The following is a 22,776-nucleotide window of genomic DNA, read 5'->3' as shown; positions in this document are numbered from 1 at the left end:
AGAGAAAAACCAAACAAGAAAGAATAGTGGGGTGGATGTTATAGTCTCTGAGTAGGCTTTTATGGCAAGGACAGCCAAGCTAAAAATACTCTGCAAAGCTCTAGGACTTTAAGTACTTCACAAAGCAGCAAGAAATAGGGGGAGATGCAAGCCAAGAAGGGTAAGTGTCACTATTGTAAGAAGCCAGGTCACTATATCATAGAATATAGGAAGTGCATAGCCAAGGAGGAGTCAAGGATATCTGTTTCTGATGCACCTTGCTACTAAGTTTGCGTCTTTTGTTGCAAACCATAACTCTTGTTTCTACACATGCAGTTATGACTTTTCTTGGGCTGATAGAGCATTTAGCTCTACTGAGGATGCAAGCACATGGTTTTTTGACAGTGGTGCTTCTAGGCATATCACATCCTACAAGGATTTTTTTTTCTTCGTTATTGCAGTTCTTGTTAGCAAGTTTGTGCAGTGTGCCAACAATGCATCATACCTTGTTAGAGGTATTGGAGAGATTGTGTTGATAGTTATTAATGGCTCTATTCTCCGTTTGTAGGATGCATTATTTGTGCTAGGCATAAAGAAGAATTTGTTGTCTATTTCTTCTTTGGCAAAGTATGGTTTGCAAGTCACCTTTGATGATGACAGATGTATGGTCAGAGATAGAGAACGTACATCTTTGGTTTTGACTGGCACTTTATGTCAGATGCTTATTCAGTTGATTAGTCGGCTATCCACCGTCTACTCTCACTCTTGCTATGTCGCAGGTAGAGTTATGGCATGCTCGCACGGGGCATGTAAACTATGACAGCTTGATGCTTATATAGTGTATACAGATGCTTCATGCGAGGGATGTATTTTGGGAAAAATGCATTGTTTTTCATTTTCTCGTGATGTTGCTATTGGAGTAACTGCTAGATTACAGATTGTGCATTCAGAGCTAGGTCTACTCTTTGGTGAAAAAGTCAGAGGTGCATGATGCATTTTTGGCTTTTGTAGCACTTGCTGAAAATCAATCTGGCTGCAGGATTAAGACTCCATTCGGACCGAGGGGGGAATATATGTCCTCTATGCTAAATACTTTTTTGAAGCAGAAAGGCATTGTCTATTAGTACACTACTGCTTATTCTCCACAGTAGAATGGGGTTGCAGAGAAGAAGAATCAGTCGTTCATGGAGATGGCCAAATGTATGCCAAAAGCAAAGAGCTTGCCGCATAGTTTTTGGATGGAAATAGTTATGTGTGCTTGCCATGTTTTGAGTAGGTGCCCTACAAAGGCATTAAAGAATGTCAAGCCTTTTGAGGCTTGGAACAACTAGAAACCTTCTGTCGAACATTTTCGTACTTTTGGGTGTCTTGCAGATGCTCATATTTCCAAGGTACTAAGAAAGAAGTTGGATAACAAGGCTGTTAAATGCATTCTTGTGGGGTATAGTAGTGAAGCAAAGGATATAGATTATATGATCCTGTCTCTAAGAAGGTATTTGTTAGTATGGATGTAGCTTTTGATGAAAAATTAGAATTATCCCTTGCCGGTTTTGATACATATCAGGTTGCCAATGATGTATTTGAAGGGCTGCTACCAGTTTCTTTTGGTGATACTGCTGGAGCTTCAATAAGTGAACATAATGTTCAGCCAGCTGCTCCGTTGGGTATTGCAGAAAATCAGCCTATGGCTGATCTGAATATTCAGCAAGATGCTAAATTTAAAGTTCAACAAGAGCTTGTACATAGTCAGGAAGCTAGGTAGATGCCTAGATGGTATTTGCATACTATGAAAGAAAGTGATTTAGATGCTCCTATTGCTGGTCGTACTAGAAGGCAAGCTCGTCTGCATGAGGGTGCACATACAATGGAGATTGTTATGGCAGCAGATACACTTGATAATGAGGAGCTTGAATGTTTTGAGGATGCACAACATAGTGTGCATTGGATGGCAGCAATGCAAGCTAAGGTTGATTCTATCATAAAGAATCAAATATGGGATTTAGTGTCATTCCCTGTTGGGAAGAAAGCCATTGGTACAAAGTGGGTTTATAAGCTGAAAAGGAATGCAAATGGATCCATTGACAAATATAAGGATAGGCTTGTGGCTAAAGGCTACACACAAAAGAAAGACATTGACTATGAGGAGACATTTCCTCCTATATCCCACATGACTACCATTCGGTCTATAGTTGCTTTGATTGCCCATTATGGATGGATTGTACACTAGCTTGATCACCTGTACTCTTGAGCACAAGGCAAAAGCTACTGCACTAAAGCGCAATAAGATTATCATTAGTAGGTGCTAGTGGCTAACGAAGTTCAACTTGCTACCTTGTGGTACATTACCTCTTGTCGGGCCTTCTTTAGGTCCCACACTGGCCGAGTCAAGTGGCTCATCAAGAACTTCATTTGGTCAAATGGAGATGGCAGTCTTGTGAGGGCTAAGCTAGCTTGGGATGTCTTATTCTTCCCAACTAGGGGAGGTTTGGGGATCATTGACCCATATAGACAAAGTAGAGTACTAAGGGTGAAGCTTATTGTGAGGGGCCTTCTTCTGAGAGAGAAGTTGTGGAAGAAGTTACTACTATGGAGATTAGAGACCACTATTCCTACTCATGGAGGACCATGGCAGCCTAGCATCCATCAAATTTTTTAGCACATCTGCACATTAGAGGCTGGGAAAGGACTTGAGGTCAGATTTGCTGCAGCTGTTATACAAGCTTGGAGATTAGTATCTACAGGACTTAACCGGATAGACCCAGCCACTGTTGAATAGAAGTTGAGGCAGCCACTTCTCTTCAATCAGCGACTCAGACTAAATTGATAATAATAGCATCCCACATCTGTGCATGCTGGCCCAAAGTTTTTAGAAACATATATCGCTGCAAATTCATAATCTCAGCCTCCAACATACATTGAACCACAATCCATCTGCCTTGAGGCAACGACGACTGCAAATAATGCCTAATAAGCGTGAGAACCCCAGAGAATTGCCTAGATCCAGTATAAAAGATGCCAAACCTAGCAAAAAAGCCAAGTTGATTGGTGAATTCATGTTGGTTGTGTTGTTCTATGCATATGGTATTTGGATTTGTAGTATTTACGTACTCCCAAAACAAGCTCCATTTATTTACACTGTAGGGCCTGGTAGACACGAGAAGATCCACCTCCAAAGGCATCTGCGCCTATGGGAAACACAATTTATGGGTGTAAATATGAGGAGTATATATGAGAAAGGCAATGAAATGTCAAACAACAGCTATAGCATCATGATCCTCTTGCAGATATAATACCATGCCAATCCAAATCATTCATGTCATAATTAATCGACCCTTTCTTCAGTATATCAGCCCATAACCTTGATGCTAAATTGCTATCATTCAAAGTGGAGGCCTATCTTGGAGTTGGAGCATCCATAATCCAATTCCTTGATTGTATAAGTCTCCATTTAGGAACATTACTTTGGGGAATGACATTAACAGGCGGCTAATGCATTACAGTTGGACATTCCATAGCCAAATATCCAAATCTATGACAATTAAAGCAAGATCCTCCAAGCCCACCCATTTCAACTCAAAATCTCTCTCTCAAGTACATATCCCAATCTCATTTTCTAGATTGCTAGTGCCATAACTCCACTGTCGACAAACCATACAGAGGATATCTCAGTTCGAGTTGCTGTTCACTGTTGATGCCTGCTGTCTAGCCCTCCACATCAGCTGGTGACCTGATTCAGTCTACGTTTACTGCCAGATCATCATCTACTGCTGCTGTTCAGACCTTGCTAGCTGTCACCAGCTTGCCACATGGCCTGTCAACCTTCCGTTTGACTGTTTCAGCTATCGTACAGCCTGCGACGTGTCAGCTTTTTCTGCGTTTTGCTGATTGCACACTGTGCCTGCCTGCCACATCATCAGATTATCAGTATGTTGTTGTTTCTACCCTAATGTGCCTGTTAGTCACTAATCCGGCTATCATCAGAGCTGTGTTTGTTTTTGCAAGACACTTCCAGAGGCTATCTGTTGTGATTTGGGATTTGTCAGAGTATGACACTCTCCAACTCATACTCTCTGTCCCGATTCTAGAGACGTGGGAGTTCAGGTCAGTATTTCACCTTTGTATATTGTGTTTGCTGCATTCATTATCTTCTGCAGTGTTCATTGCCTTAGAGTTACCCTTGGTCTCAAATGTGGCAAAGTTATAGTAGAGATAGCATCAAAGGGAGTCCCCTAAGTGAAGGAGAGAGACAGCCACTTCAGACATGGATAGGTTTTTTCTGCAAGAGTGAGATCTTCCTAGGCCTAAAACTGTCCTCCACTCTCCTCCACAAGTCTATTTCAAATGGCTGAGAACTGGACAAGTCTAAACCAGCGCTGAGTGGCTACAAGAATCATCTTGATCCTACTCGTTGAAATGTGTTTTTTCTCAAGCACCTCCCTTCAAAAAATGCGCCAAAGTGCTCAACTTGAGGGGGGGTAACTTATCACATGCTCGGATACATTTTCATAGGTTTTCTACAAATGTCAATGCCTTTTGTCTATTTACAAAAAAAGAAAATATTGGATCAAATCTCAATCTCTTTACCAGAAGTTCTGTAAAAAGAACATTATGATTCTGAGGCTAAGAAAAGAACATTATTCCCACTTAACGTTTTTGAAGTCTCCTGTTTAAGCCTGTGAAATTTTACCTTTAAAAACATTGCTCATTTGTTGCCCAAAATCTACCCCCTTCTAAGCAGCAAGCTAGATTGGTGTCAATGAACCCCTTCCCAGATTGTAACTGATATCTGTTTTCCACTTGTAGTGGAGGGAGATAAATTCTGAACAGGATTTAGGGACCTTGCTGCAGAGAATGGAGCTGAATACAGCAGGCCAGGGCATGTCAAATAAATAGGACTGCAGTCAAGGACTTACTGATGCTCACAGGAAAGCTATATAAAGGATCCTTTTGAAGACTGAAACTGTAGCAAGATCGAGCACAAAACACCGACAAATAGGGCAGTTGAAAAACAAAGCATGCGGGAGAGGAAGAGCTCCATTGGACAAAGGTAATACAGATACCTGCTTTACTTAAGAGTGATAATAGACCACATGAAGAGAAGCATATGAGGAAGCACAAGAAGAAAGTAAAAGAAGATGCATTGAATATTATAAAGATGTTTGAGAACAGTGGAAACATATGAGAAATTGAAGGACAAAAGATTAAAAGGATATAAAATTGGTAGAGGCATATGAAGAGGGTAGAACGATATGAGAAATCACTGAGTTGTTTTGTAACCTTAAAATAGAGTGATCCAATAGTCTGCCTCCCAAAATGTGAAAGAGAGGACAAGACACTGAATGCTTGATAATAAAGATGCATGTTGTATTAACTGCAACTAGGTGGGAAAAGAAAAATTAGACATACCTGTGTTGCCTCAATGGAATTAAACCAGGAATTATTTCCAGCAGTAGATTTTTCTTTGCCATTGATACAATCCATAAACACAATAGGCTTCATCATGTCTGGCCAAGGCAATCTGAAGCAAAAGAAAGAATCCTAGTATTTTCTTGGTTTATGTGGAAACAGGTGTACCATAGGAATTGTATCTTGCAATCATCATGTACATACATACTGGTTCAACAATATTTAGTAAAGAAACTTCAATAAATACAAGACTCTTCCTTGGACAGAGTGAGAGCACATGCAATAAGATGCAAAACAGGTACAATGCTTCAAAAATCTTTGGTTTATATGGCCTCTCCTAAATAGACAGGGTGATAACATGACACTCTTTTTCTCACATCATTGACACATCCTTCATACGCCAAATTACTGGTCATGCTGCCACCTTTCCCTCAACAACTCTCCTCGAGGGTCGTCTGCCTCTCAGTCAACCAATGAGAAGAGAAGGGGAAAAGCCGCAGGATACACCAATCTGAAGGATGGGGAAGAATAGTGCAGAAAAGGGGCTTTAGCATGTTCTTCTTTTGGGTTGGAATTTTGGGGGTGGGGAGAAGGGGCATGTTGGGAAGGCATGGATTGCCATATTTGTTTCACCTATTTTGTCTTCTGTCAGTTCTTTCCACAACCACAATACCTCTAGACCATACTGGAACCCTCAATGTTGGCAACTCCATTTCCCTCTCCCTTCAGCCCCGCCTCCTTCACCATCCTGCCTCCCTCGCAGCCTGCCTTGCATCTCCCCTCCAGTGTGCAGGTCCCCAAGCCTCCCACACTCTTCCTCTCCCTTAGGATCTTTTTTTAAAAAGGATAAAAAGTTCTGTTTATGACACCTCAGAGAAAATTGCCAAGGTAAAATATGAAGTACAAAGAACCTTGTAGTGAGTAGCTAAGTATATCACAGATATGATGGTTGTGTGAACAACCAATTAGGTGGGCTATGACACCAGACCATCTGAGAGGCTGTATGAAAAAAGGTGCCAGAGTCCTAGGTCTGCAAAAAGCATATCTCCTTCTCCTCATCCTCTCAGAGTGACCCTGCAACCTCTCTCATCTGCTGTGGAAAGTATGGATGATCTCTGTCGAAACCCTCTCGAGAGTCTTTGCATGGAGACATTCTCAAGATATATAGTGTGGCTGCAGCTAAAACTCCAAATGTACCAAGCAATAAGACTAGCAATCAGCTCCAATCTATGACAGTGTCCCTTGGTCCAGTGCCTGCAAGTAATCTGGACCTCTCCCTTCAGACCTGCCATTCCCAATGCAACCCACTACCTGCCCCTTTTTTGCTCCACCAACTAGCTTTTTCCTCTGTCCTCCTGGAGTGCCCCATGCCAAATCCTTCACCCTTCTGATCCTCTTCTCATCCAGCCTTGCCTCTTCTTCCCCCTCTGACATATGTCAGCCAATCTCCACCATTCTCTCCTCAGATTTCTTGTTCCAGCCTCTGAAGTTCTTCCTGTCAGATAGACCTCTTTCAAGGGTGGTGACACAAGACTTCTAAGCAGTAAGTAACATTTTGCTGTTGCTTCTTTGATGAGCCTACCTGAAGTTGGAGGTCTCGCTCTGTTTTTCATGCCTCCAATCCCCCAGAGCAATCATCCCCTTACAGCCAGGATGCTGCAACAGAGAAAGACATGGGTTTGGAGAGTGTGAGGGATCTGACACCCACTGCTTAGGGCTCAGACCACATCCACTACACCTCCAGTAATATAAGTTTCTCAAGTTCAAGGAGGTGAGGCCTGTGAGGACAGGGATCCTCCCAGATGCCCTTGAGGAGAGGGAACCTCACAGATAAATTACAGGGGACCTCAGAAACAGGTGGAGAAGAGACATCACATGATGGCAGACTCAAAATGTAGAGTGTTTCAAGTTGGCCGCTCAAGCAGAGGGGGCAAGCTAAAAGATAGAGAGACATTAGAATGCAGTACACAAGGAGACAAAAAGGCCAAGAGATGGTGACACAGTCACAACCAGGGTTGTCTCCGTACGTAGTATGGACTGATCCGTACGGTACGTATCCGTACGATTTAGTATGAAAAAATGGGCACTTTTTGGCCACTCTACTTTAAGTCTACAACTTTCTTTTTTTCTTTCTCATTTGTTTTTTTTTTCTTCTTTCTTTCTTATTTCTCCCCCAAGCCTCTCTCTCTCTCTCTCTCTCTAGACTAGCCATCTTTAATGGTCTACCACAATGGCCAGGATCTGACAATTTAACATGTTGGAATCACAAAGGAGGGGCAAGTACTGTGGACTACTTGATAGGCTCACCAGCATTGATACCAGACATCCAAACCTTAAGATATCTAAGAGACCAATTGGCATAGCAACAGATCATGCTATTTTGACACTCATGCTCTCTTGTGTACATATGAAACATGAAACACCATGCCTTCCTAAACATCCCGAGTACTACTTTACAAAAGACACCTCACATGTCTACAGTGGTTCTTTGCAGACTAGTTTACATACATTGGACTTGAGTAGATCGTTGGAAGAATGTACAAGGGATTTAGCAGAGGCCATACATGGATCAGCCATGTATGCATTCCCACACACCTTGCTCCGATGTAGACCCACACGATCTACTGCTCCCCAAAATAGCTGTATGATGATGAGTGTAGAGTCACACGAGCTCGCCTACAGAGGGAAGTGGAGCTAGGCACTCAGACACGTTGCCAAGCAAAGGCGTTCTTCAAACGCCTCGTGCGGAAGAAGAAACGAGACTACTTAGCAAAAGCAGAAGTAGAGATATATCAGCTATTTTTGGGGCGGGATAGCAAAAGCGCATGGAAGATGTTCCATGAAAGACAGCCCCCCATACAGATTACATCACCAGATGCATGGCTTGACTATGGGAGACAGCTGTATAACCTGCTAGGACAGCCACCTATGCAGCCCCCACAAGCTTGTAGGCCAACACAATGGTCATTCTTCACATGGAAAATGGTAAGGGATGCAATTTATAGATTACAAAATGGGAGGGCACAAGATGAAGATGGACTAGTAGCAGAACATTTCTCACATGCTTGTGACATATTAGCACCCATATTGGCACATATGTTCAATAGAGCAATATGTGAATGTTTCCCTATGAGTTGATTAGACAATACTATAATCCCACTATTTAAAAATGGTGATCCCCTGATTCCTAGCAACTACAGGACTATTATGATCGGTCATACTTTGGCCAAGATATATGGATCTGTATTGGAGCATGAACTCAGTGAATGGGCTGAAATGCAAGGCAAGAGAGCACAAGGACAGGCAAGTTTCAGATGAGGATATACCACGCTGGACCATATTCTCACACTTAGAGCCATTATTGAGGAGGGTCGAACCCGAGACAAGAGGATTTATTGTTGCTTTGTAGACTTTCACAAAGCTTTTGATACAGTGCCTCGTATACGCATCATGCAGAGATTGCAAGACATTGGAGTACCAGAGGGTATACAATGGGGTGTCTATGCATTATATGAGGTAGTGACAGGTCATGTACGAGCACCTGGGGGGCTATCGGAGAGGATTGACAGTACCATAGGAGTCCACTTTCACCCACATTGTTTGGTCTATACATAGATGAAGTATCTGATTACATAGACCGAGGAGGAGGAGTTGAAGCCAGCCTCGCAGGGGTGCTGATACCGATATTACTTTATGCAGATAATATTGTTCTCATTTCAGATTCACCGGAGGGATTGCAATGCCATCTAGATACTTTGCACATCTTCTATAGAGATAAAGACATCATAGTGAACCTTCGGAAGACCAAAACCATGGTTTTCAATACCTCAGCAGCATGGGTGACTAGATCTATGTACCAATTCACATTTGGGAGAGACATACTGGAGCATGTGAGGGAATATGTCTATTTGGGAGTCACTTTCTTTGGCCCACGTTTTTCGTTGAGAGGGGCATGAGAGGCACGTCTGGCACGTGGATATGCAACACTAGGGGCACTCGAGAGTCAATGTGCTCACATACAGTTCTAGGAGCCCCACACCAAACTCTGGTAGTTTGACACCCTAGTCACACCTACATTACTATATGGAGGAGAGGTATGGGATTGCAGCTTGTACCACAGGCCTCTTAGCCCACTCACTGATCAGATTGGAATAGAGAGGGATTATTATGATGGTTGGGATAGCGTGGAAAGGCCATTGATCATGATGATAGCATGCATGATTAGGAGTAAGCCCTCCACTCCACATCCCATTGTCAAAGCAGAGCTAGGGGCAACACCTATAGTTACGGAGGCACTCTTCAGGGCAGTGACCTTTTGGCACAGACTATTGAAACTTCCACGCCATAGATACTCTAGATTGGCACTAACCTCATCTAGACAACTAGCAACAGGAGGCGAGAAGAACTGTTGGTTTTCACAGATGACTATTTGGATGAGCCCACATGGTTTGGATATTGACTGTCTTCCACCTTTGGATTATAGCCTTGATTGCCCTACACTTTCTCTCAGCCGATCAGAGTTGCACCAGGTGATCAGAGCTGATATCCTGAGGATTGAGAAAATAAGGACATGGATCCATCCACCACTCCCTCTAGGATCAAGGATGGAGTTCTACAGGAGTCATTTCTTATGTCTCTCTGATGATGGCTTCACTATTTGGCCAGCATATATGGACACTCATCTCTCCCATAGCGTACGGGTTGCTATCGGACAGATTCGCACCTCCTCACATAGACTTCAGATTGAGACAGGCAGATGGACAAATACTCTAGCAGAGGATAGGACTTGCCAGCTTTGTGGTCGAGAGCCTGAGACGAAGGAGCACTACATATGCAGATGCACAGTATACTATGACATACAAGGACGGTACCACTGCCTCTTCCGTGATGGATTTGGACCCCTTCGTCGCGTCATGGAGTACGAGGACCAGAGATGCCTAGGTCTTTTTCTCTTGGAGCTCGAGAGGTACCGAACTGCACTACTATGAGACAGAAGGCCAACTCACCCAGAGGGACACACACAGAACAGTGACAGACTTCTTCTATAGAGCCGACCCTACTGACACTACCAACCTAGCAGAGACAGAGCCACCCCGCCAGACACATTACAGGCCACACCGTGGTGTCACATTGGATAGAGCCATTTCCCTTCGTCGAGCATGACGACCCCGTCTACCAGGACCATGTCCGAGGAGGCCACACCACAGTCGGATTAGAGGCATTATCACGAGACACCGTAGACTCACCACCAGGCATATCAGTGAAGCAGCTAGGGACCGCATCATAGCTGAGATCATGTGTAGATCTTGAGATCACCTACAGCCCATAGTCCCCACCACGCTTTTGTACATGGTTCTATTAGATCTGGTTCTCCTCTCCTTTCCTTTTCTTTTCTATTGATGGAATAACACAACACATGGTTCAACCCTAGTATAGTCCCATCATATAGTTATTTTCAGTATTGTTTCATAGGCCACCCACTTATTTGTAATGTTATCTTTACCTTACTGATGAGATGACATTAGACATGGATGTACTCTGGATTTTGTCTCATAGGCCACATTGGCCTTACGTAGACGTTAATATATATTTCTTTCTTTTTCTTTCTTTCTCTCTCTCTCTCAAGCTTCTCATACCCTCTTTCTCTCAAGCCTCTCCTCTCTCTCTTTCTCTCTCTCTCTCTCTCTCTCTCTCTCTCTCTCTCTCTCTCTAGCCTCTTCCTCTCTCTGGTTGCACTAGTACCACGTACGAAAGGTTTGATACTATACCATACTTTAGGTACCGTACCTTACGTATTAGTACCATAAGGTACCAACTTAATGGATGTATCTTTCCCATTCGAACTGCACTTTGGGACGAGCTAGATGCTCCTTATATTAATATGATTGTCCCATGAGATTAGGTTATTTGAGATTCAAACAATTTCTCTCAACCTTCTCTTTCTCAAGCCCACACTTCTCTTATTTGTATGATCATGCATGTATGATGTATCCACTCCCATCTATATAGTTATAAGTTGTAGGTAGCAATAACGCATGTTGCGCACTCCGCATTAGGTTTTGGCATGTTATCCTCAAGTACTCATCTTATATACTCCAATAGCATTGCTATTTAGACTTGAAATATCTATTCTATTATCTTTTATCCAAAATAATCAATTTATTTTTTTTGTCGTACTAATATCGTACCGTACCTTATAAAATCTTAAGGTACCATTTAGTATCGTATTTTATCGTACCATACCGTATCGTACCTTTCGTACCTGACAACTATGGGACTCACAACCACCAGAGAGGCTGAGCCATAGACCAAGCAAACCGCTCCTCAAAGAGGCTTAGCTAGGCAGTAGTAAAGCCAGGGATGTAGTTTTCTCAGACAGGACCATTGAGACTAGCATGGACCTCTATACATTTCCTTAAGATTCAAGAGCATTACCTTTCAGTAGGCTCATGATGGGCAAGGTACCACCTATTGGACCCTAGCCATATTTGTGGGCCTAGGTTTCCAGGCAGGATTTTGAGTTAGCAGAGGGGAGGTGTGGATCTCTTCAGTATAACATTTGAGAATTACTTTTTCAAGGAGAGCTCTTTGGGTCTCCATAAGAGGGTTCTATGTCAGCCCTGCTGTTCTACGAGACAGGAGAGAGTTTTGGACTTCAATGAGGCGTAGCCTGCCTTACGTAGATCATTGGATCATGGTTGGAGACTTCAACACAATCGTGTCTTTACCGAGGCTATCAGATGCATGAAGCAAGCAACTTGGGAGGATTTGATTTTCAAATTGAAGCGAAGGTCCTTCATTTGTAGTTGAGTTTGGCTGGTCTACAAGCTCCCTACAATTCTCCTAAAAAGATAGAGAAATTGAAGCAAGAATTTTTTCTAGGAGCAACATGTTTTATATTCTAGCCACCATACTTTGTGATAACTCTCAGGTTAACTACTACTGTTCAAGAGCTAGGATACTTGAATACCACTATCATAACGACAACCTCAGAGTACTAATTGCAAAGATCTGGAGAGTCAAATCTTTCACAGAAGGTCATACTGCCAGAAATTTGGAGTGCTTACATGAGCCAATAGCTTTTTCCCAAAGGAAGAAGAAAGGAGGAGGACACTGAAGCTTTTCTGGTAGTGAGAGGCCAAATAGTATGGGTGCAGAATAGTTGGCATAGAGACTTTGCACACCTGGGAAAGAGAGAGAGGATATGAAGGAAGCTAGGGCAGTAGAGATTTCACACAAGGGTTTCCTTTCGGACCCGTGCATGTGGCAAGGGCACCATGGGTTTTGTTCCCACAACTGGCCCTAGATACTTGAGGCATAGAATCAGGATATGAGGACAGATGGATCTATAGCATAGTCACTTCAGTAGGTGGGAGAGGAGGCCACCAACTCCTATATGCCTTGCTGGGATCCATGACTAGGATTTGTGAAGGCTAGGTAGGCACTGCAGTAGGGCATGAGGAAGTTAGTCAAAGACATCATGAGAGTTACATTATTGGAACACTTCTTTGACAAGGAGACTTTGAGAGAACTTGCAACCCTTCAGTGTGGCAAGTACCCTAGTTGGGAATACTTGCAGCCCTTCAGCATGGCAAGTGCTCTAGGACAGATGTACTGTACAGGGCCTTCCAATCTTACCAGGAGATCATTAGCAGAGGGCTCCTCAGGATGGCAATTGCTCTATAACAGATGTACTGTACAAGGCCTTCCAATCGTACTGGGAGATTGTTAGCAGAGGGCTCTTGGGGCTTTTCAGGAAATCATGGTGCTGGGACATATTTTGTTTAGCTTTTACGGCAGCAATGGAGATATTCTATTTAGCTTTAGGTGGCCTCATTAACTAGCACAAGCCAAGTGCATTATGGGTATGTGATTCTCAGCAGCTTAATGAGTTTTCACTTGGGTTCCTTGTGCAACTTTGAAGCATGTGCACTCCGCAAAGACACTCAATTGGGATCCATCCGAGTGGGTATGGAGCATAGAAGTAGGAAACACCCCGAAACACCTCTTAGGAGGACCCGAAACGCTGAAATGTAAGGAGACAGGCCCGAAATGCATTTCCCCAGCCAAAATGTTTCCCCTTCAAGGAAACAGCTGCCATGTGGCGTTTTGGCTCGAGGAAACATTTCGGGTTCACCCGTTTTCCTGCATGCCTGAAACAGTTTTTTAAAATAAAGTGGCTAGCTTGAGATTAATGTTTAACGTTTATTGTTTTCATTCTTTTAATGTTTCATTTCAGTCCCTTTTAATGTTATTGTTTTTAATGTTTCATTTTTCTTTTTATGTTATCATTTTTAAAGTTCCGTTCCTCCTCCCCCCCCCCCCCCCCCCGTACTGATGACTTCAGAAGCCTTGATGCAACAGACAGCACACCCGTTTGTTGATATCGAAACTTCTAGGGGAGTATTTCCTTTCTTGTATTAGGACAGCAATTGAAAGACATTCCCACCACAAACTTTTGTCAGCAGGAAGCACTGACAACAGGACCCTGTCACAAATCAGAGATCATTGGCAGCATTATTCCTCAGTACTAGATCAGTAACACATCTCTACTTTTGAGACTCTTGCCTTAAATGGACATACATTATTCATACCCTTAGAGGCACATGAGCAAGAGGCATGAGACCTTACATAGTTTGCATCTGACTCTGTTTTCGAGTTAGTGAAACCTCATATGGTGTCACTTTGTAGGCTTCTAGATTGTCTAATTTTATCAGCCCTGTATTAGACATCTTGCTTGACCAGATGGCCAAGCAAGCCCACGTTTTTCTCTTTTCATATACTAGAGATTTTGAAACATATATTCAGCCTAATCATGCTTGTTATTGAGATGCCTCTGATACAATTTCCTTTCTTGGGAAAAAGAAAACCATTAATGTCTGGAGTCCTGATTTGGCAAAGAAAGGGCCTGAATCCTCCTGACATGGCTTCAGCCAATAGCAAGTGCAATTAACCAGTCAGTGTCCAAACTGTTAGCAACATACACATTGATTCAACTACCCAGGATGATGTGCTGCAAGGTGGCACTGCAGCTTGTGATAGTCGAGTGGCGGAGGGGATCATAGCAGGCACAAAGTGCTACCTGCACATTCAAGATACCTAATGCAACAACCCTGTCTATGGAAGAGGCCAAGACATCAGTGCCACAGGCGCTTCCAAAGTCCTCAACAAAAGAGAAAACGCCACCACCAGCCTAGAGGAGAGGCTTGTAAAAACAACTGCTCTTTTTTTTGGCTCCTTTTCAAAGTCAACCATACAAATCCATTGTATCAAAGAACTAAATGTATGATGACAATACCAAGTGATCACAAGAGAACTGTGGAGCATGGTGTTAGCCACTTGCTAACTGTAAGTGAAGAGATGACTAGAGCCAATGGCAGAGCTCAGACGGCTCTGATGAGCTAGCCAAATACAGCAGTCACAAGATGCTATCTAACCATGGTACAAAATCTGGTCCTCACTAAGGTTCGTTATTAGCGAGGGTTATGAATTGCCAGAAGTAGATGCTATCTAACCATGGTACAAAATCTGGTCCTCACTAAGGTTCATTATTAGCGAGGGTTATGAATTGCCAGAAGTTTATTGATATACACCCATCTGGTGGCAGTTCCAAATCATGAGTAACCTTATTCTGTAAGTTTACGCATATAGCCATGCTTCTTACATTATTTGCACAGCCTGGAGGACCCTTCACCATACATAATCCTCAACTTGCAAGCACAGTTGCCTTCAGTCATATAAGAAATAGAGATTTATTGATTTTGATTTTTTTTATTTCTTATTTTTTGAATCGAAACATCTTTTCACAAAGCAGTTATACCTAACTGTAGAAGTTCCATAGGAGACTCAATACTGACCCTGTTGGAGCTTGACGATCAAAAGGTGAAGGATGTGACTTCAATCTGCCTGAGTAAAACATTGAAGAAGGTATTGCTGCAATTTCTGGGTGCATCCTGTGACATTCACAAACATGTGGAGACACAGTTGTATAAACCAATAATGGTGTTCTGTTCACTTTCCTGCATGCTCTGCCTCTCATTTATTTTGAGTTCCATAAACCCCTTTTATTATCTTGACAGAAATAACATTGTCACCTTTCTGTATAATCACATGATCTAAGATATGAACAACCTTAGTGAATTTAAGACACTTCACAGCTGGTAATCTTTTTAGTGCAGCCTGAGAATCACTATTTGCCTTACATGTAGCAAAGGTTTGTCTTCAGACAACTTAATCTTGGCACTTATGCTGCTTAATTATGCTAACTTTTTCCAATTGGTAAAATGTTTGTAAATGTGGTCAGTTCATTGACGTTGTTCCTGTGTGTATGATCTTGAGTTAAAACACCTTGTAAATACAAGTACCCATTACTTGTGTATAGATGTTGCTCCAGCATATATGATCTTGAGTAGAACATTTTTCTTTGTGTGTGGAAGCTAAGGGGCATGTACACCAAGTGCTTAGAGCAGTTTTTGGGCTTCATGCTTCTTTCCACATGCATGATTCTCCACTTGCTTGGTATTAAGGTTGGTTCTTGCTGTGACTTCTCTTGCATCCATAAATCATGCTATGCAATAACATTTTCCAGGTGCACACCATTTTGGAAAATTTACAATGAAGGCTTTACAAAGGTTTCATGGAATTGCTCCTCCTCACAAGTTCAATGGAACTGAGACTTTATATAGCCTCAAAAGCCGACAATGCACACATTTTGAGGGACGCACCAAGATAGCACATCAGCATGTACTCAGAAATGTTCACAGTATGAGTAGCATAGGTCTTCTAAGACACAACTAGGGATAAATCATAAACAAGTTACATGACTGTGAAGAGTTAGCACCTGAATCACTGGCAGGAGGGATGAATCATAAACAAGTTACATGACTGTGAAGAGTTAGCACCTGAATCAACACCAACATACTTGGTCTAGTTCATCTCACTAGGATGCTATAAACATGTGCACATATGCATTAAGCAAATTGTCATATTGCTAAAATCCAGAGTCTCCATATACACATGCTTATTCAGAAGCACTCAAGCAAGAATAGCTGGGAGAACGTGTTTCCTTCAGGAAATTGTACATGAAACAACACAGCTAAATTTGAGTACAAAAGGCACCTAAGTTGGGTGAAAGACCCATTTGAGGATTCTCCTATGAGATTCTATTGATGCAAATAATCAGCTACAACAGCAGATTAGCAGAAGCTTGGAAAATTTTACTTACCTGTATTGTGTGTCAAGAAAGCAAGGCTTTAGGCCATACTCTTCTAGACGTTGGTACAAGCTGATATCCAATCCTGCCTGTAAACAGGAAACTTCTTACATGAGCTTGCCAAATTAGGGGGCTAAAATACAGAGAAAGAAGCAGCAAAAAGTCCAACTCAGTTGTGAAACCAATAGTAACTTTGTAGAATTACAGAAATGATTTTGTTGGTTCATAACAAAAGGAATGCAAGCTATGTGAGTGTTTCAACTAGAAAGTACAATCACCTTGTTTGCTGCTGAGGAAACGACAGTAGGTGGAAGCTGTGCTGGATCACCAACAAGCACAATACAATCTGCTCCACTCCTCAAAACTGGAACTAGCGCTGCAGGTTCAGTAGCCTAATAACAACAAACTTCATAAAATAAAGATGTGATAAATAACCACAAGAATTTACAAACATGAAAAGAGATGATATCTACAAGCTCAAAAATGTAGCTACTTTGGTATGGTTTTGGTTGACCATTGAATAGTAGGTGGTGAATGTGGTAGATGCCTTGGAGGACAGAAGGGGCAGACACACAAAGATCACTGGAGGAGGAACACAAGTTGCATAGAAGTTCTAGAGGACACATTGACACAATCCTTGGTTCACAATGAAGTTTGGTAGACCCACAGGCTCTCTTTAGTTCTCTAGGCGAATAAAGGCAGTACGAGCCAGGATGATCTCCAGGTTTGACAGGTTTTATGTGGACCATTCACTTATGACAGAGGTGGCCTAGTTCCCCTCATTCTTGGCACACTCTCTCAAACCAGTCATCAATAGATTTGGGGTTCTAGACCTTTTTTAGTTGGCTGGGAAGCTAGAGATTTGAATGAGAGCCTCCAAATGATTAGTTCATTCTTCATAGTGGGGGCCATGAGAAGGATGTAGGGCCTTCTAGAGAGTGAGCACATTGCTAAAGCATCATTGGCTGCGCTTCAGAGTGCAGATGGTCATTGAGAGGATGCATGTTGCTTAAAGTGGAGATAGATGTGATGACCAGATCATAGTACACATTCCATCTAGGCTCAGATTGGAGATAGTCAATGCCCACTGCCCAGACAATCTAGGTAGGGACTGTCAAGACTTAGGAGAGCTCATAGACCCATAGCACATGGCTCCTAGGAGGTCGGATACGTCTGAGATCCACAACCAAAATTCCCCCACTATGAAGAGAAAGAGAGCATTTGGTAGAGTACCAAGAGGGTGGCCACTAGCAGGACGAGCAGGCACCTAATGGCTAGTTTCACAAAGGAGCTTACAAAGGCTCTTGCAGCCTTGCCCTTAGAAATGTGCCAGGGGGATGATGGATTTGGACAAAACCTTATCTCTCGAGCTATTGGGATCTTACCAGCATAGGCCTCATTGCACCTTTTCAAGAGATCTTGCCATCACAAGACATGTTAGAGAGACTATCTGAGGATACATCTCATTCTTAAGGGTAGTGGGTACAGATTGCATATTACATAGTGGAGATCAATCGTTTTTGGAACTACCTATAAGATCCTTACAAAGGTGGTCAGTCTCAGACTGGCCCCTCTCATGCCATACATTATCCACCCTACTCAAACAAGGTTGGTCCCGAACCACCACATACTGGACAACATCTTCACCTTCCGGAAGTCCACTGCTCTTGCCTGTTCCATGAACTAGGATATCGGTTCTTCTCGATTTCAAGGTGTACCACTAAGTAGATTGGGAGTTCTTGGAGGGCACTATGCTGAGCACAAAATTTACAAAGCAATGGGTTAGAGGAGTCACAACACTCTATACTTCAGCCCGTACTCAAGGTTTTTTGAGCTAAAAAAGGTGCATTACACGTTAAACCTTCATTACTAAAACTCAAGTATTTTCATGTCTCTTGGAAAGCTTCGGCTCTGGGATCAGCTCGGCACCCGTCACATCGCAAGCTCCCCCCCCCCGCTCCGTCTGATTGTGCCCGCCCCCCAGATCGATTGCGCCCCTTACTCCGTCTGATCGCTCCCTCCCGCTCTGTCTGATCGCACCCCCCAGATCGCTGGCCGTTTCTCCCTGTCTGTTTGCCCCGCCTGACCGCTTCCCCCTCACCTGGCCATTCCCCCCCTGCCCGGCCGCCCAGATGCGATTGTTTGCCCCCCTGCCCCCCCCCCCCCCGCCTGGCCTTCTCCCTTCCGCCTAGCTGTTCCCCCCCGCCTGTCCGCCCAGGCGCGATTGCCCCCCCCGCCAGATAGATCGACATCTTGCTTATTCGGCAGGAGTTGCAGCCTGCCCTTGCCGGACAGATCGACATCTTGCTTCTACAGGAGCACAAACTCACCCCCACCCAGGCCCAGTGGGTAGGGAAGGTACTTCCAGGCAGATCGCACACTTAGCACACCATAGGTGCCCATTGCAGGAGTGGAGGCGTATGCACCTCTATTGGCCCGAGTCTCACCACCTATGTATGAGACCACGGGACAATAGTGGCAAGAAGGGTTCTATGGATCAGATTGGATATTGGGGACTCGTGCATTGGAGTCCTCAATGTCTATGCCCCTATGGAGGTTAGGGCACGCAGCAGGTTTTGGGTGGAGATCGCAGATGGACTCCCAGAGGTGGACTCCTGGATCGTTGGAGGAGACTTCAACAACCTGGAGGCTTTGTAGGACTAGCACGGCAAAGGCAAAAACTACCAAGGCATGGCCGGGGGGGAGCAAGAGGCATGGGAGGTCTTTTTGCTGGCAGTCGGAGCACGTGATGCCTAGAGAGACCCTACCTTCCACAGGAGGGAGAGGTCGTTGGACTTCTCTTGGGGATATAGGCGGCTAGGTTGAGTCCTGCTGGAGCGGTTGGACAAGTTTTATGTGGGAGAGTGGGGAGGCTCTTGTGGAGGCCAGATTGAGCAGTTGGCAGGCATCACATTGTCCAATCGTTGCCCGGTTCTCCTGGCACTTGACCCCCCAGCATCCGCCCTAGACACACGATCCTATCAGATCCCTGACTCGATCTATAGGAGGGAGGAGGTGACGAGACAGATAGAGCAGATTTGGACCAAAGAGTGGGACAGGAGGGACCGGATAGCAGAGGAGATAACAAAGGTCCTAGCCGAGTCGAGCAGAATCTGCCAAGAGGCAGCCATACACGCCAGGCAACAAAGCTGGAAGGAGGAGAGAGCACTTCGGGGGGACCTGGCAGCCATGCAGAGATTATTACAGAAGGCACCACGGGATCCCACACTCCACGCACAGGAGGTGTGCGCGCGAGCAGCCATTGCTGGCCTAGAGGACAGGCGCTTGGAGTTCTCTTTCCGAACCTCAGCAACCTTTTGGGCGCGGAAGAGGGACACGATGTGCAAGGAGTTCTTCTAGGTGCACCAGCCTCACACCGCACGAGAGCAAATACGCATCCTTCGGGATCAATATGGGAGGACTTGCTGTAGCCCAGACGAGGTGATGGAGATTGCCACCAACTATTATACGTGCCTTTTCTAGCAGGAGACAGCTTTAACTAGAGGACAAAGATGTAGATAGTAGGTATGGGATCACATCCCGTCCCTCTTCACAGAGGAGATGGGACACTCCCTCCTAGCCCCCTTCACAGAGAAGGAACTAGAGGAGGCTTTCCATACACAGGATGGGCAGAAATGCCTGGGGGAGGATGGCCTCTCTAAGTCCTTCTTCACTACCTACTGGGAAGTGGTGAAGGACCCCCTACTGATGGCCTTCTAGGAGATTTTCACTTTAGGACAGATGCTAGGGAGTCTCTCGGCAAGCCTTATCAGTCCTCTTCCCAAAGGGGGAGACCGGTTGGAGCTCTCCCAGTGGAGGCCGATCACCTTATTGTCACTGGCCTATAAGGCATTGACAAAGATGATTGGTAGGCGACTATGCCCCGTGCTTCCAGACATCATCCATGACACATAGACAGGCTTTGTCCAGGATAGGGGCATCCTAGACAATGTATTTACCTTCTTTGAGGCGGCAAAGTGGGCTCAGCACAGTGGGTAGAAACTGGCCGTACTACTCTTGGATTTCGAGAAAGCTTATGGCACGGTGGACTGGGATTTCCTAGAGGACACCATGGTGAGGTTGGGATTCCCCCAGGTTTGGATTCGCGGGGTCTCCGCCCTTTACAGATCGGCCACCAGCAGGGTTCTCAAAGGCGGAAGGCGAGGGGAGGAATTTCGGTTGGAGAGATCGGCTCGACAGGGCTGCCCCCTGGCCCCATACTTGTTTCTACTCTTTGCAGAGGTGATGTCTCACTTCCTCAGGTCACGTGTGAGCAGATTACGCGGCCTCCGACTTCCAGTGAGAGAGGAGACTGAGTTGTTAGACTCAGAGTATGCAGATGATACAGCCCTCTACATAGAGGACGATGAGTTGATGCTAGAGAGAGTGAGGCTGGCTCTTGACGTGTTCTATTCTGTAGCAGGAGTGAAAATCAACTGGCGAAAGTCGGTTGGTTTCCTCATAGACCCGGACTCTAGCACGGAGTGGAGCGTCCACCTGGGATTTAGATGGGTGAGCACAGGGCAGACCGTCCGGTACCTAGGGTTCCAAGTGGGACTCGACATCACTCCTGCTCAGCAATTTCTGCCTGTCCTTGATTCTATTAAAAGGAAACTGACCTACTAGAGCGCGGCTCACCTCACACTAGCCAGACAAGCCCTAGTGGTTAACCAGGTCCTCCTAGCGACGGCCAGATACATCGCCTTGTGTTGGTGCTTCTCCTCATCTTGCGTAGTGCAGCTTCGCCGCCGAGTGCGGAACTTCCTTTGGTCAGGGTCAGATGGTTCCAAGGATTCTAGAGCCAAGGTGGCGTGGGCGACCATTATACGGCATCGATCATAGGGAGGGCTTGGGATCATAAGACCCAGAGTATCAGAGTATGGCCCTCTTGGGCAAGGTAGTTGTCTGCGGTCTCACACAAGGCGGGCAGACTTGGAAGGTCTTATTGCAGGAGGGCCTGTAGGATGGTAGACCGAGGCTTGGCGGTGAGTGGAGGCCGTCCCTGAGATGGATCTTCACGTCAGCCCAGATCAGCCCCCCAGATCACCCTTCCTATGCAGCTTACTCCGCGTGTGGCAAGGCCTCCGTAAGGCCCTAATCCAAAGCCCCCCAGGCTGCCAACAGGAGATAGACCGTCAATTGGTGGTCTGGAACCTCCAGGTCAAAGACTGGAAAGGGACACAGATAGGTGAGCACCCCTGCATCCAGTGGGCTGGTTGGGAGGCCAGCCTGGCTCGTACCATCAAGACATGGTAGGAGGTGTACAAGATGGCGGACAAGGTGCTGCAACGAGTATCACGTGGCTAGAGAGGAATGGAGGTGAGGAGAAGGGAGATAAATGCAGCAATACCTCCAGAGTGGCTTGCTCCCCCGATACGAGAGCCGATAGAGCCCAGGGAGGTATGGCTCGGGGACTTTCTTCGCCATTCAAGAGGGGGGACGTCTAGTCCTTGACAAAGGGCAGCAGGATGAGGGGATTGCTGCCCTTTCGTGGGGGAGGATTCGGGTGGTGGGCCTTCAGGGGAAGACATGGCAATTGGACGCCTATGTTTTTGGAAGGAGCTCAGGGAGTGGCGCCTTTGGATCTCGGAGGGTAGACCACTCGATGAGTTGAAGTGGGATCTAGGAGAGTGGCTATGGCTGGCCTCTGCGGTCGCCAAGAAGCCACCTAGGTTCCTAGAGTACACTGCTAGGATTGGCAGATACGTACAAATACAGAAGGATATGGATTGGGCGCCGTCACATAGCAGGCACCGGGTGGAGCACAGCATCACGGAGCCTTTCCAACAGGCCTTTTGGCGCCCCCTATGGGATAGCTGGAGGCCGAGGAGGGTGTCGTATTTATTATGGCTGATGGCACATGGAGGCTTGGCGATGGGAAGTTGGCTTGCCCATATGTAGGAGGGAGATTGTAAGCGCTGCACACAGTAGCCTTTGAAAAACCCAAAGCACTGTCTATGGTCTTGTGAGGAGGCGCAGCTCGTGTGGAGAGGAGCATGCTCCATCCTTCGCCGTATAGCACCTAGCCTTGGATGTATCTCATGGGGAGCTTTCTGTTGACAGGCAGGTCGGTTTGGAGGCTCTTCCCATCCGTCAAGTACTGGAGCCCACTGTAGACCACTCGGGGTTATGGGAGATCATAGGGAGTCTTACTCGATGATGGCATATCTGGAAGGCGC

The 22,776-nt window shown here is 45.1% G+C and overlaps 1 protein-coding gene across 3 annotated transcripts in view; it reads right to left on the bottom strand.

Annotated features, from left to right (window-relative positions):
- LOC148021423 (uncharacterized) overlaps positions 1-22,776 on the bottom strand; it is a 128,481-nt gene that overhangs the window by 7,853 nt on the left and 97,852 nt on the right. For all 3 annotated transcript variants that reach the window (XM_087699292.1, XM_087699291.1, XM_087699293.1), the window contains exons 9-12: positions 16,876-16,989; positions 16,610-16,686; positions 15,243-15,338; positions 5,386-5,497 (exon numbers count right to left, since the gene is read on the bottom strand). In XM_087699292.1, coding sequence (XP_087555418.1) covers positions 5,386-5,497; positions 15,243-15,338; positions 16,610-16,686; positions 16,876-16,989 — 399 coding nt within the window. The remainder of the gene's footprint in view (positions 1-5,385; positions 5,498-15,242; positions 15,339-16,609; positions 16,687-16,875; positions 16,990-22,776) is intronic.

Source organism: Lygodium microphyllum, chromosome 18, assembly GCF_053477565.2.
Source record: "Lygodium microphyllum isolate KBCC chromosome 18, Lygodium_microphyllum_v1.1.10, whole genome shotgun sequence".
NCBI lineage: Eukaryota > Viridiplantae > Streptophyta > Polypodiopsida > Schizaeales > Lygodiaceae > Lygodium > Lygodium microphyllum.
The sequence above is the reverse complement of the archived record's forward strand: the minus strand, read 5'-3'. Positions and strand labels throughout refer to the sequence as shown.